Source organism: Pseudophryne corroboree, chromosome 7, assembly GCF_028390025.1.
Source record: "Pseudophryne corroboree isolate aPseCor3 chromosome 7, aPseCor3.hap2, whole genome shotgun sequence".
NCBI classification, from domain to species: domain Eukaryota; kingdom Metazoa; phylum Chordata; class Amphibia; order Anura; family Myobatrachidae; genus Pseudophryne; species Pseudophryne corroboree.
Genome location: NC_086450.1, coordinates 442,116,110 through 442,131,752, shown reverse-complemented (window position 1 = coordinate 442,131,752; position 15,643 = coordinate 442,116,110). Strand labels below are relative to the sequence as shown.

Here is a 15,643-nt window from a genome sequence, read left to right as displayed (position 1 = left end):
TCCACCAAAGCCATGACCAAGGGAAGAAATATTGAGCAGCTAGGGCAGGCAGACACGTCAATGACATAAATCATTACTAAGCAGCCTATTGTGCCACACCTTTACCACCTCCCTGTGCTGAAATCCTCTGTACCCCCCTGAATATTAAATATGGCTCCTCTCTGTACAGGAACTCTTAGAACACAATGCACTTAGAATCATTTTTGTGTCTTGAAGACAACTTTCTCTTTGACAACCAGAACTTAATTAATATTCTGCAAGAGATATAAACACAGGGTATACAATATACATATAAATACATGTATTTAAACTTTACTATACTTTGATCAAAAAGTAGACCTGATCCTGTGCAAGTACCTTTTCACTTAGAAGCCGCCACGTTCTCTTAACCTCTTCATGTCCAGAGCTAGCTAACACCTCTATGACCAGATTAATTGCCATGCTTCAGTGTTGATTTCTCTGGAAATGAGTAGTGATGTGCACCGCAAATTTTTCGGGTTTTGTGTTTTGGTTTTGGGTTCGGTTCCGCGGCCGTGTTTTGGATTCGGACGCGTTTTGGCAAAACCTCACCGAAAATTTTTTGTCGGATTCGGGTGTGTTTTGGATTCGGGTGTCTTTTTCAAAAAACCCTCAAAAACAGCTAAAATCATAGAATTTGGGGGTCATTTTGATCCCAAAGTATTATTAACCTCAATAACCATAATTTCCACTCATTTTCAGTCTATTCTGAACACCTCACATCTCACAATATTATTTTTAGTCCTAAAATTTGCACCGAGGTCGCTGGATGGCTAAGCTAAGCGACCCAAGTGGCCGACACAAACGCCTGGCCCATCTAGGAGTGGCACTGCAGTGTCAGACAGGATGGCCCTTCAAAAAAATTGTCCCCAAACAGCACATGATGCAAAGAAAAAAAGAGGTGCAATGAGGTAGCTGTGTGACTAAGCTAAGCGACCCAAGTGGCCAACACAAACACCTGGCCCATCTAGGAGTGGCACTGCAGTGTCAGACAGGATGGCACTTCAAAAAAATACTCCCCAAACAGCACATGATGCAAAGAAAAAAAGAGGCGCACCAAGGTCGCTGTGTGACTAAGTTAAGCGACACAAGTGGCCGACACAAACACCTGGCCCATCTAGGAGTGGCACTGCAGTGTCACGCAGGATGGCCCTTCAAAAAAATACTCCCCAAACAGCACATGATGCAAAGAAAAAAAGAGGCGCAATGAGGTAGCTGTGTGACGTAAGTTAAGCGACCCAAGTGGCCGACACAAACATCTGGCCCATCTAGGAGTGGCACTGCAGTGTCACGCAGGATGGCCCTTCAAAAAAATACTCCCCAAACAGCACATGATGCAAAGAAAAATGAAAGAAAAAAGAGGTGCAAGATGGAATTGTCCTTGGGCCCTCCCACCCACCCTTATGTTGTATAAACAGGACATGCACACTTTAACGAACCCATCATTTCAGTGACAGGGTCTGCCACACGACTGTGACTGAAATGACTGGTTGGTTTGGGCCCCTACCAAAAAAGAAGCAATCAATCTCTCCTTGCACAAACTGGCTCTACAGAGGCAAGATGTCCACCTCCTCCTCATCCTCCGATTCATCACCCCTTTCACTGTGTACATCCCCCTCCTCACAGATTATTAATTCGTCCCCACTGGAATCCACCATCTCAGGTCCCCGTGTACTTTCTGGAGGCAATTGCTGCTGGTGAATGTCTCCACGGAGGAATTGATTATAATTCATTTTAATGAACATCATCTTCTCCACATTTTCTGGAAGTAACCTCGTACGCCGATTGCTGACAAGGTGAGCGGCTGCACTAAACACTCTTTCGGAGTACACACTGGAGGGAGGGCAACTTAGGTAGAATAAAGCCAGTTTCTGCAAGGGCCTCCAAATTGCCTCTTTTTCCTGCCAGTATACGTACGGACTGTCTGACGTGCCTACTTGGATGCGGTCACTCATATAATCCTCCACCATTCTTTCAATGGTGAGAGAATCATATGCAGTGACAGTAGACGACATGTCAGTAATCGTTGCCAGGTCCTTCAGTCCGGACCAGATGTCAGCACTCGCTCCAGACTGCCCTGCATCACCGCCAGCGGGTGGGCTTGGAATTCTTAGCCTTTTCCTCGCACCCCCAGTTGCGGGAGAATGTGAAGGAGGAGCTGTTGACGGGTCACGTTCCGCTTGACTTGACAATTTTCTCACCAGCAGGTCTTTGAACCCCTGCAGACTTGTGTCTGCCGGAAAGAGAGATACAACGTAGGTTTTAAATCTAGGATCGAGCACGGTGGCCAAAATGTAGTGCTCTGATTTCAACAGATTGACCACCCGTGAATCCTGGTTAAGCGAATGAAGGGCTCCATCCACAAGTCCCACATGCCTAGCGGAATCGCTCTGTTTTAGCTCCTCCTTCAATGTCTCCAGCTTCTTTTGCAAAAGCCTGATGAGGGGAATGACCTGACTCAGGCTGGCAGTGTCTGAACTGACTTCACATGTGGCAAGTTCAAAGGGTTGCAGAACCTTGCACAACGTTGAAATCATTCTCCACTGCGCTTGAGACAGGTGCATTCCACCTCCTTTGCCTATATCGTGGCCAGATGTATAGGCTTGAATGGCCTTTTGCTGCTCCTCCATCCTCTGAAGCATATAGAGGGTTGAATTCCACCTCGTTACCACCTCTTGCTTCAGATGATGGCAGGGCAGGTTCAGGTATTTTTAGTGGTGCTCTAGTCTTCTGTACGCGGTGCCTGAACGCCGAAAGTGGCCCGCAATTCTTCGGGCCACCGATACCATCTCTTGCACGCCCCTGTCGTTTTTTAAATAATTCTGCACAACCAAATTCAAGGTATGTGCAAAACATGGGACGTGCTGGAATTTGCCCAGATGTAATGCACGCACAATATTGCTGTTGTTGTCCGATGTCACAAATCCCCAGGAGAGTCCAATTGGGGTAAGCCATTCTGCGATGATCTTCCTCAGTTGCCGTAAGAGGTTTTCAGCTGTGTGCGTATTCTGGAAAGCGGTGATGCAAAGCGTAGCCTGCCTAGGAACGAGTTGGCGTTTGCGAGATGCTGCTACTGGTGCCGCCGCTGCTGTTCTTGCAGCGGGAGGCAATACATCTACCCAGTGGGCTGTCACAGTCATATAGTCCTGAGTCTGCCCTGCTCCACTTGTCCACATGTCCGTGGTTAAGTGGACATTGGGTACAACTGCATTTTTTAGGACACTGGTGAGTCTTTTTCTGAGGTCTGTGTACATTTTCGGTATCGCCTGCCTAGAGAAATGGAACCTAGATGGTATTTGGTACCGGGGACACAGTACCTCAATCAAGTCTATAGTTGGCTCTGAATTAACGATGGATACCGGAACCACGTTTCTCACCGCCCAAGCTGCCAAGGCCTCAGTTATCCGCTTTGCAGCAGGATGACTGCTGTGATATTTCATCTTCCTCGCAAAGGACTGTTGTACAGTCAATTGCTTACTGGAAGTAGTACAAGTGGTCTTCTGACTTCCCCTCTGGGATGACGATCGACTCCCAGCAGCAACAACAGCAGCGCCAGCAGCAGTAGGCGTTACACTCAAGGATGCATCGGAGGAATCCCAGGCAGGAGAGGACTCGTCAGACTTGCCAGTGACATGGCCTGCAGGACTATTGGCTTTCCTGGGTAAGGAGGAAATTGACACTGAGGGAGTTGGTGGTGTGGTTTGCAGGAGCTTGGTAACAAGAGGAAGGGATTTACTGGTCAGTGGACTGCTTCCGCTGTCGCCCAAAGTTTTTGAACTTGTCACTGACTTATGATGAATGCGCTGCAGGTGACGTATAAGGGAGGATGTTCCGAGGTGGTTAACGTCCTTACCCCTACTTATTACAGCTTGACAAAGGCAACACACGGCTTGACACCTGTTGTCCGCATTTGTGTTGAAATAATTCCACACCGAAGAGCTGATTTTTTTTTGTATTTTGACCAGGCATGTCAATGGCCATATTCCTCCCACGGACAACAGGCGTCTCCCCGGGTGCCTGACTTAAACAAACCACCTCACCATCAGAATCCTCCTTGTCATATTCCTCCCCAGCGCCAGCAACACCCATATCCTCATCCTGGTGTACTTCAACACTGACATCTTCAATTTGACTATCAGGAACTGGACTGCGGGTGCTTCTTCCAGCACTTGCAGGGGGCGTGCAAATGGTGGAAGGCGCAAGCTCTTCCCGTCCAGTGTTGGGAAGGTCAGGCATCGCAACCGACACAATTGGACTCTCCTTGGGGAATTGTGATTTCGAAGAACGCACAGTTCTTTGCTGTGCTTTTGCCAGCTTAAGTCTTTTCTTTTTTCTAGCGAGAGGATGAGTGCTTCCATCCTCATGTGAAGCTGAACCACTAGCCATGAACATAGGCCAGGGCTTCAGCCGTTCCTTGCCACTCCGTGTCATAAATGGCATATTGGCAAGTTTACGTTTCTCCTCAGACGCTTTTAATTTTGATTTTTGGGTCATTTTACTGATCTTTTTGTGTTTTGGATTTTACATGCTCTGTACTATGACATTGGGCATCGGCCTTGGACGACGTTGATGGCATTTCATCATCTCGGCCATGACTAGTGGCAGCAGCTTCAGCACGAGGTGGAAGTGGATCTTGATCTTTCCCTATTTTTTTAACCTCCACATTTTTGTTCTCCATATTTTAATGCGCACAACTAAAAGGCACCACAGGTATACAATGTAGATGGATGGATAGTATACTTATGGACGACGAGTGACGACACAGAGGTAGGTACAGCAGTGGCCTACCATACTGCTATATACAGTATAATAAATGGACCTGGTGGACACTGTCAGCAAACTGCTAAACTAGTATAAAGAAAAAAAGCCACCACAGGTATACAATGTAGATGGATGGATAGTATACTTATTATTATTAATGGATGACGAGTGACTGACGACACAGAGGTAGGTACAGCAGTGGCCTACCGTACTGCTATATACAGTATAATGGACCTGGTGGACACTGTCAGCAGACTGCTAAACAAGTACTACTAGTATAAAAAAAAAGCCACCACAGGTATACAATGTAGATGGATGGTAGTATACTTATGGACGACGAGTGACGACACAGAGGTAGGTACAGCAGTGGCCTACCGTACTGCTATATACAGTATAATGGACCTGGTGGACACTGTCAGCAGACTGCTAAACTAGTACTACTAGTAAAAAGAAAAAAAGGCACCACAGGTATACAATGTAGATGGATGGATATTATACTTATGGATGACGAGTGACGACACAGAGGTAGGTACAGCAGTGGCCTACCGTACTGCTATATACAGTATAATAAATGGACCTGGTGGACACTGTCAGCAAACTGCTAAACTAGTATAAAGAAAAAAAGCCACCACAGGTATACAATGTAAATGGATGGATAGTATACTTATTATTATTATTAATGGATGACGAGTGACTGACGACACAGAGGTAGGTACAGCAGTGGCCTACCGTACTGCTATATACAGTATAATGGACCTGGTAGACACTGTCAGCAGACTGCTAAACTAGTACTACTAGTATATAAAAAAAAGCCACCACAGGTATACAATGTAGATGGATGGATAGTATACTTATGGACGACGAGTGACGACACAGAGGTAGGTACAGCAGTGGCCTACCGTACTGCTATATACAGTATAATGGACCTGGTGGACACTGTCAGCAGACTGCTAAACTAGTACTACTAGTATAAAGAAAAAAAGCCACCACAGGTATACAATGTAGATGGATGGATAGTATACTTATGGACGACGAGTGACGACACAGAGGTAGGTACAGCAGTGGCCTACCGTACTGCTATATACAGTATAATAAATGGACCTGGTGGACACTGTCAGCAAACTGCTAAACTAGTATAAAGAAAAAAAGCCACCACAGGTATACAATGTAGATGGATGGATAGTATACTTATTATTATTAATGGATGACGAGTGACTGACGACACAGAGGTAGGTACAGCAGTGGCCTACCGTACTGCTATATACAGTATAATGGACCTGGTGGACACTGTCAGCAGACTGCTAAACTAGTATAAAAAAAAGCCACCACAGGAGTGTTTTTCAGGCAGACAAACGTATACTGGTGGTCACTGTCAGCAAAACTGTGCACTGTACTCCTGCTATAGCTGCTCCCCAGTCCCCACAATTAAGCAGTGTGAGCACTCAGCACAGATATATCATGCAGCACACTGAGCACAGATATGGTATGGAGCGTTTTTTTCAGGCAGAGAACGGATAAAAAAAAACTGGTGGTCACTATCAGCAAAACTCTGCACTCTACTCCGAGTCCTAACAGCTTCTCCCCAATCCTCCCCACAATTAGTAATAAAACAAGCAATCAACTGTCTCTTCTACAATTATAAACGGAGAGGACGCCAGCCACGTCCTCTTCCTATCAATCTCAATGCACGTGTGAAAATGGCGGCGACGCGCGGCTGCTTGTATAGAATCCGAATCTCGCGAGAATCCGACAGCGGGATGATGACGTTCGGGCGCACTCGGGTTAACCGAGCCATACGGGAGAATCCGAGTATGGCTCGGACCCGTGTAAAAAGGGTGAAGTTCGGGGGGGTTCGGTTTCTCGGAAACCGAACCCGCTCATCACTAGAAATGAGTTTATCATTTCTTAATCTATCCAAGAAAATGTTATGTTACTTTGTACAGGACTTATAGTGGGATCCTCTTGGGAAGATAGAGAAAGTAACAGATTTATTTTACTTCCATTAGGGAAAAATATCACAAAACAACAACATATACAGTAAACATACATTTTATAGCCTCCCTTAGAAGGTCAGTCTGGATTTATTAGGCCGGGTACACACTTGCTGATGTGCACCCGATATATCGCCTGAACCGGCGGATTGGATGTTGTATCGTATACATCGGCAAGTGTGTATACCCTATATCGTTAACGATGCCCGCTGCCGCGGGACATTAACGAGGTGCAATATCTTTACCTTTCAACTTGAAATCTAAAGATATTGTAAGAGACGGCATGCACCTAGATGTGGGTGTATGCCGTCACTGGGAAGACGCAAGCGTTATCGTTCAGTGTGTATGAACTATGGGGGTCATTCCGACCCGATCGCATGCTGCATTTGTTTGCAGCGGTGCGATCGGGTCAGAACTGTGCATGCGTCGGTGCCGCAGTGCGTCGGCGCATGCTAGACGGCCGAAGGCTGTCGTTGCCTAGCGATCGCCTCTGCCTGATTGACAGGCAGATGCGGTCGCTGGGCGGGTGGGTGTTTAGGGGGCGTGGTCCGGCCAATGCAGGAGTGGCTGGACCATTGGGGGGGGCGGGCCGTGGCGGCTGCGTGACGTCACACGCAGCCGCTGCAACCCGGGCAACAAAGAGGTTCTCCCGGCCAGCAGCAGGAGCTGCACTGGCCTGGAGGTACTCCTGAAATTCAAAAGCGCTTTTGCACTTCTGCGGGGGGGGGGGGGGGGGCGCTGACATGTGGGGCGGACTAGCCCTGTGCTAGGCGTCCCCCCCGCATGTCTGAGTGCCTGATCGTAGCTGTGCTAAATTTAACACAGCTACGATCAACTCGGAATGACCCCCTATGTTGTTTGCCGGGGGATCTTGCGCGATGTCACTGACAAGTGTGTACTCAGCCTTAGTGTTATCTGATTAGTAATGCAGAGGTGATAGTAAAATAGGAATTATCACAACGTCAAAGACAATTGGTTCATGGGCACTGTTTAACATTAGTGATAAATTATATCCATACCATATACAGTAATTCAGCATATATTGTACAAAACATGAATTTCCCCATACATTGTAAAATAAGTAAAATACATGTCTTAAATTGGTTTAGTATGAAATTCCGACAAGGTCAAAATGCCGACATTTAAAATACCGACATTTAAAATGTTGACAGGCCAAAAGTCTATTATTTTGTTGTTGTGTATGTCGACATATGTCGACATGGATGCCGTATAAGTGTACCGCGTCCCCGTGTGTACCGCGTCCTCGCTGCACTTGCCATGCTTCGGGCGCAGTGCCCCGCTGCCCTCGGCACACTGCTATATTCCCCCTCCAAGTCCACTGGGATGGTTTCAATTAAAAAATCATGAAAAACTCATGTCGACTTTTTGACCTGTCAGCATTTTGAATGTCGGTATTTTGACCATGTTGGGATTTTGACCGTCGGTCAATGGTTGTTGGCATTTTGACCGTCGGGATTTTGATTGTAGGTAAATTGACGGCATCCCTCTTAAATCTATGATCTCTGTATCTCCACCTGGTGATATAATTTTTTTCATCTATCTATTCGCCATCTTTAAGAAGTAGTTAATAGGCAGGGCAGTGGTGGAACTGTCACTATAGCATGTTCTCAGTAGCGGATCTTGCTACGGGAAACCAGTATTTTTGCCCAGGGCGGCACCGCCGCCGTGGCAAGATTCGCTACTGGTGCCGCCTGGTGCTGTGTAGATGCGGTGCTGTGCGGTGCGCGATGAAGTCATCGCGCACCGCACTGCATTGTGAGAGCGGCACATAAGACGTTAGAGGTCATACTTGACCTCTAGTGTCTGTGCGGTGCTATGGGAGAGACGTCATGACGTCTCTCCCATAGATCCGAGGAGTGGCGCCCGTGGCCAGAGACGGAGGGCAGCAGCGTTCCGGAAGCAGAAGCGGGGATTGTATTAAATTTTTTATTTTTTTTTGTAAGCGGTGCAACTAGGGGGCACAACTCTACAGGGGGCACAGTACTGGGGGCAATACTACTGGAGGCACAGCTACAGGGGGCACAGTACTGGGGGCACAACTACTGAGGGCACAGCTACAGGAGGCATAACTGACCATGCCCCTTCTCCATGAAGCCACGCCCCTATTTTTTCGCCCTGGGCGCCACAAGGTCTAGATCCGGCCCTGCATGCTCTATAGCCATTATGGGGCCCGATGGTGATGTGGTTATTGCCCTGTGGACCCCACAAATCTAAATCTGCCTCTGAACCTTTTGAACATTTGCTGGATAAGAGGAACCTGCGACCCCCGCCTAAACACAATGCTTCTTAGTAATAAAACGATTCAATATAGTACATTAGCTAACACACACCTATGTCTTTCATTGACAGTGTCCTAATGAGCAGAATGGCTGCCCGGCCCTCTTTCCTCTGTCAAGGAGCGTAGAACATGGTGAAACCTGTGCGTTTGGCTTGGTGGCTTGTTCCAATGACGGCTGTCCGGCCCTGGTCTTGCGGAAGAACATGTGTGACCACAGCCAGACCTGCGAGTATTGGAGCGAATTGTGCCACATGGGATGTGGAACCTTGCTCAGTCCTGCAAACCGGGATGAGCACAACTGCTATATAGAATTTAGAGAGACTTACAGGAAACAGCTGCACAAGCTCCGCCAGAAAGCCAGACGGATTGAGAGTCTTTCCTCGCAGATGGGCCGACAGATACAGCTGCTCAGTGAAGGTTTAGATGGCGTTCCTGCCTCCGTTAGTACAGACCAGGTAGAATAACAAAGAGAAAGTGCTGCACGACTTAACTAGCAGCCAGCCAGTGCCAAGAGACTTCATCGCTAGGAAGTTTACAGTTTATATTTATTAATCAATTGCAGTGATTCTCTTTTTATTTATCTGAGTGCAAATATATTTTGAGATTGCAAATGACCACACATTGGCCCTCATTCCGAGTTGTTCGCTCGCTAGCTGCTTTTACCAGCCGTGCAAATGCTAAGCCGACGCCCTCTGGGAGTGTATTTTAGCTTAGCAGAAGTGCGAACGAAAGGATCGCAGCGCTGCTACAACAAAAGATTGTGCAGTTTCTGAGCAGCTCCAGACCTGCTCCTAGCTTGCGATCACTTCAGACTGTTTAGTTCCTGTTTTTACGTTACGAACACGCCCCCTGCATTCGGCCAGCCACGCCTGCGTTTCCCCAGGCACGCCCGCGTTTGTATCTGACACACCTGCGTTTTTACACACACTCCCCGAAAACGGTCAGTTACCTCCCAGAAACACCCACTTCCTGTCAATCACTCTGCGGCCAGCAGTGCGATTGAAAAGCGTCGCTAGACCTTGTGTGAAACTGCATTGGCTGTTGTGAAAGTATGGCGCGCGTGCACATTGCACTGCATACACATGCGCAGAAGTGCCGCTTTTTTACCTGTTCGCTGCGCTGTGAACGAAAACAGCTAGCGAACTCGGAATGACCCACATTGTTATTATGATTATTATTATTTGCAGAAAAGTTATTTTTAATTTGAATAACCTGATGATGTAAATATTTTTTTAATAAATACATTGGTTATTTCTTTTGCATTGGGTCCACCAAAGTCTGTGTCGCATTATAAATTTAGCAAATCAGATGTCTAACAAACCTTGAAGCGTTTATGTTTTTTTGAGGGTCGTTTTAAAATAGGTGCACAGTGGGAATGTAGAGGTTATAGGTTATTTCGCCATGCACCTCTGGCACAGTCCTCTGAGCGCACAGCTAGCCAACTAACGCACTCCGTCACGAGCGGCGTAACGTGAGTGGACAGTCTTTATTGCCGCAAAGCTCTTTGCCCTATCCGAATGTCTCTCTTGAGTCCTTAACTGACAACATTCTTGACTTAAAGCAGGGGACTGATTGTGCTGGTTTAAGGACCCAGGAGCCGGAAGCTGCAGCAAGTGAATTGGGGGACACCTGAGTAACCGGGACTTGTGGTGACTATACTCCTGAATTACGTTTTGCAGTATCTCCCTTTCCGGAGGGATCTTCAGCACATCAATGCTATATGCTTTTTTTTTTAAATCAGTGTTTGTGAGTGTGTTTTATTAAATTTCATTTAAAACTATAGATACAGACGGTATTGCACTATTATTACTTTATATATATATATATATATATATATATATATATATATATATTTTTTTTTTTTTGGAATTCTTTATTTATACGTGGTTAAGCACAGTAAGAAAACATTACATGGAGACATGGGACAGTTGGCCATCAGAACCAGTGTCCAGTATAAACCACAGATTTTCAAGTAAACAACAAGATTATTCAGTGAAGAAAGAACAGTAAACTTCAAACGTGGAATTCGGGGAGGGGGAGGGGAGGTGGGAAAGGGGGAAAGGGGGACAGGGGGGGGGGAGAGAACCACGATACAATCTGTGCATAGTACAAATCCTGGAAATAGTAAGATCTGAAGAAAGAGGAAGAGGGGGGTCAAGGAGGAGACGAGAGCAGACAAGAAGAAGGGAAGGAAGAGGAGAAAGAGAGAGAGAAGAAAAGAGAAGGAGATAGGCCGGAAGGGGAAATAGTAGGCAGTGCCCATGGGTCTACGGAGGAAGCTAGGAGCAGGAAGAGGGGAATGGCAATCTGCATTCAGCAGCGAGCCAGGGGGCCCAGACCTGCTAAAAAATGTGACCCCGGTCGTGGAGATAGTATGTAATCTTTTCCATTGAGGCAATGTGCCAAATTTTAGTTTTAAGGGACGGGAGGGAGGGTGGGGAGGGGTTCTTCCAATTAAGAGCTATCAGCGACTTTGCCGACCGTTAGTACTTTATGGCCCTCATTCCGAGTCGTTCGCTCTGTATTTTTCATCGCATCGCAGTGAAATTCCGCTTAGTGCGCATGCGCAATATTCGCACTGCGACTGCGCCAAGTATCTTTGCTATGAAGATAGTATTTTTACTCACGGCTTTTTCATCGCTCCGGCGATCGTAATGTGATTGACAGGAAATGGGTGTTACTGGGCGGAAACAGGCCGTTTTATGGGAGTGTGGCTGAAAACGCTACCGTTTCCGGAAAAAACGCAGGAGTGGCCGGAGAAACGGGGGAGTGGTTGGGCGAACGCTGGGTGTGTTTGTGACGTCAAACCAGGAACGACAAGCACTGAACTGATCGCACAGGCAGAGTAAGTCTGGAGCTACTCTAAAACTGCTAAGTAGTTTGTGAGCGCAATATTGCGAATACATCGGTCGCAATTTTAAGATGCTAAGATACACTCCCAGTAGGCGGCGGCTTAGCGTGTGTAACTCTGCTAAATTCGCCTTGCGACCGATCAACTCGGAATGAGGGCCTATATTTTAAAGTGCTTGATGGAGAATGAACATGCTTACAGCATATCTATGAAGCGGAACCGTTTATATCCAGGAATTTGATATCTACACGCAGTTTTATCTGTTCCTCTATGTGACTGGGACCAGTAAACAATAAAATCCACTTCTATTACCAACATGATTGCACTATGTTTTTGTGTTCCTTTTTATCTATAGTGTTGATCATCTAAAGGAAATTATATGACAAGTTTATGTGTAAAGTTGCACCACTTGGTATCACATCTTTCTATATAGCCTGCTTCAAGTAAAACTATTTAAAATGTTCCTCCCAAAACAGTCACCGCCTCAGAGGAGACAGTTATTGAAGATACTAGAGACTCCTCTAGTATCTTCAATAACTGTCTCCTCTGAGGCGCTGGCGGCCATCTTGAGAGGGACATTTTCAATAGCCTGCGGGCGCCGGGCAAACGACGGCAGTGGCAGCGGACAGACGGTGGCCTGGGCCCTTCTCTTCTGTTAGAGAGTCGGGGCCCGGGACAGCTGAGCCTGAAGCACCCACTTATGGCGTTCCTGGTACCAGGCGAATGAAGACTGTAGGGGGCATCATAGGAGCATACCAGACCGGTCTGTCTCTAGCCATGAGACTCAGCTGCCAGCCACTCCGTGTTCTCCACCGCCACTGACTTTCTATGGCTAGCTTCACATTTGCCATAGCTTACTATTGCTGGCAGCCGATAGAAAAGCCGCGCCATGGTGCCAATGGGTTTCACACTTCAAAAATGTTAACTTAACACCAATTTACGTAACCCGACAAATTATATATCAAATTCTATTTCAAAATTAATCCTGATTTAAGGCCATTGCTTTAATATGTTTTTCAGAGCATGGTCAGTTGGCATCACACATTCATGGACAACTATGTATGAGAGATAATTTCAGAATAAACTATACACTGAGTAGGTTTAGAGGTGATTGGAATATACTCTCTGTATATGAGGCTGCTGCTGCTTATACTGGGGTGAGTTTTTTTGGGAAAAGTCGCTGTCCAACAGGGCTGGGTGTAGCAAGATGGCGCCGTGAGCCATCCATTCCTTGCCCTTAGTGTGACGTGAAATGTCCGCGCCGGAAGCGCAACGGTGCAGCTGGCTGTACGGAACACATGGGCTGTCTCCCTCCGCGTGTGTAAAGACTGTATGCCGGGACGCAGCGGCCGGTGGACGGTATAGAGTATGGCGGCCCCCGCTGTACAGTTTAAGACCAAGTAAGGTTGCCAGCAACCCCCTGTACAACATGTGGCTCTCCCGCTGCCGTTGGACTACAAGTCCCAGTATGCCCTGACATTCTCTGGCTTGCTGCTACTTGTGCTGCCACATCAGCTGGGCATTTACACTCACTCACTTTCCCCCTTTAAACTGGTACACACATAAATTACACAGGTTGTGTTGATGATTAAATCCAGCCTGTGGACATGCAGAATAGATAGTATGATGTGTGTATGAATATATATATATATATATATATATATATATATATATATATATATAATTTTAACCTGGCTCCATTAAAAGTGTTATGTATTATGGCTCAATAAATCTTTGCATTCCCCAGTGCCATTGGCTTGTGTTGCGATGCATCGCTTATTCTACCACTGACCTGCAGGTTATACAGTGACTGTCACCACTGTGTATCAGTTACATTGCTATTGGCGCACAGATTTAGGGAACTCGTTGGCGTGAGGTGGCGTCACCCCCTGGTCATATCCTCGGGGGCTGCTGAATGTAGCTCTGCGGTTCCGGAATACATGTCACCTCTCTAAATGGGGGTATGAGTGAGAGATCCGGTTCATTTACTTCCCACCCCCTTATTTTCAACACGGGCTGTCCAAATAACGGCAAATAGCTGCATGGACGGATTCAAAAATTGTGAGCAGAAACGCCAGTGAAACAGTGTGTTTTGGTGTGCGATTGTGAAGGAGAGATATTATTTGCTCTCGGGGAAACATTGGAGGGATCTGCATTGACCGCAATGCGCTTAGTTTGTGTTCTAGGCATTGAATGGGACAAGAAGTGATAGGAATGCAACAGTACTAGGGCCAACGCCAGCAATAAAAACAAAAGTGTGACACTTCATGTTCATTGTGAAACCTGTTCATGTGTGTTATACTAGCATTGCTTCTTAATGCCTGTCAATCAGTCCCAAAAGGTAAAAGACCTTCAGGCGGATATAGGAGCACAATGTAATATGTTGGTGGTGTATAAATAAATATTAATGCACAGAATTGTTGGACACAATAAAATGGATCAATGGCTTTTCATCGTGCTACAAATAATGTGTGGTTGTAGTAGTATCCTATGTAGCCAGTGGTCACCAGATGGGAGCTAATTGCTGGTGAAACACACTTGTTGCACAGACACGCACCTTCCACGTGAATAAAACACGCAAAACATGAACGTGCTGTTTTATCTGTTGCACCGTTAGTTACAAGACACCTCGCAGTAGTTAAAAGGACAGAACGCACTGAAAAAGATTGTTGCTCATGAGAGAACATTTAAAGGGACGCAATGTTCCAACCTTTCCTGCAGCTGTACAGTGTGACTACATGTAGAGATACACTGGGCCGATTGCGCCAGAAGTCCGTGAAATTGGACGCTTTTTATTAGTATTTGGAACTGTGTCCTTAAACCGATCCTCTGCCGTCTCCAAAACTGGCCAAACCATTTGGACACTTGGGGGGACATGTACTAAGCAGTGATAAAAGTGGTTCCCATGGGCAACTTCTCCAATCAGCTGCCCCGTACAATTGTATAGTATACAAATTAGAAATGTTACGTCAATGCTGATTGGTTGCCATGGGCAACTTCTCCACTGGCTCACTTCTCCACTTTTATCACTGCTTAGTACATGTCCTCTTTTGGATCACTGATGTATGTGCCGCTTCATATTAGACCACAATCAACTGGAAGCATAATTCAACCTTCAACTAATATTGAATGCCAATATTACTTATACCCAAATGACCATTTTGCTGCTCTGTTCTGGGTCTGTTCTCTAACAGTTTACCCCATTGCTATAATAAATCATACTATACCTGAATCGCCATAACTGCAGCATTTATCAAGACATTCCGGTATTGATGGCTTTCAAAGAAGGGGTGTCAGGCTGATCAGTGCTTCGGTGGTAATACATTTTCATCTTAAATTGGCCTACGGAGAACCGTGACTGGTGAATAATCCAAATTTAATCACTTGCCAATCTCTGTATATATCCGGCTCACAAATGGGCAATTACGAAGAAAACATCCTGTATATAAACATGAGACCAAAACAAGTCAATAATGGGCTTTAGAAAAGCGGCACTTACATTGTATTACATCACATACAGCAGCCAGCGTATACTGTAATGTACATTGTTTTATCTCCCAGCTATGTCGTGGACAGAAAAATTGAAGCTTTCTACAAAGGTGGAAAAGTTCAGGTATTTATAACTAGTCATTTTTTTTTTTGCATTTGCTGAATTAACAGGTGATTTAAATATCATCTTTGGTGATCACGTCTTGTTCTGACGGATGGTTTATTTTGTTGTCT

At 46.1% G+C, this 15,643-nt stretch overlaps 2 protein-coding genes across 3 annotated transcripts in view; both read left to right on the top strand.

Annotated features, from left to right (window-relative positions):
• Positions 1-10,849, top strand: part of RNF151 (ring finger protein 151) — a 41,818-nt gene extending 30,969 nt beyond the window's left edge. For both annotated transcript variants that reach the window (XM_063934926.1, XM_063934925.1), the window contains one exon: positions 9,141-10,849. In XM_063934926.1, the coding sequence (XP_063790996.1) occupies positions 9,141-9,533 (393 nt within the window). In that variant the 3' untranslated portion in view covers positions 9,534-10,849. The remainder of the gene's footprint in view (positions 1-9,140) is intronic.
• A 2,269-nt stretch (positions 10,850-13,118) lies between these two features.
• Positions 13,119-15,643, top strand: part of TBL3 (transducin beta like 3) — a 30,418-nt gene continuing 27,893 nt past the window's right edge. The window contains exons 1-2 of the mRNA XM_063934923.1: positions 13,119-13,320; positions 15,482-15,533. Of these exons, the coding sequence (XP_063790993.1) occupies positions 13,289-13,320; positions 15,482-15,533 (84 nt within the window). The 5' untranslated portion in view covers positions 13,119-13,288. The remainder of the gene's footprint in view (positions 13,321-15,481; positions 15,534-15,643) is intronic.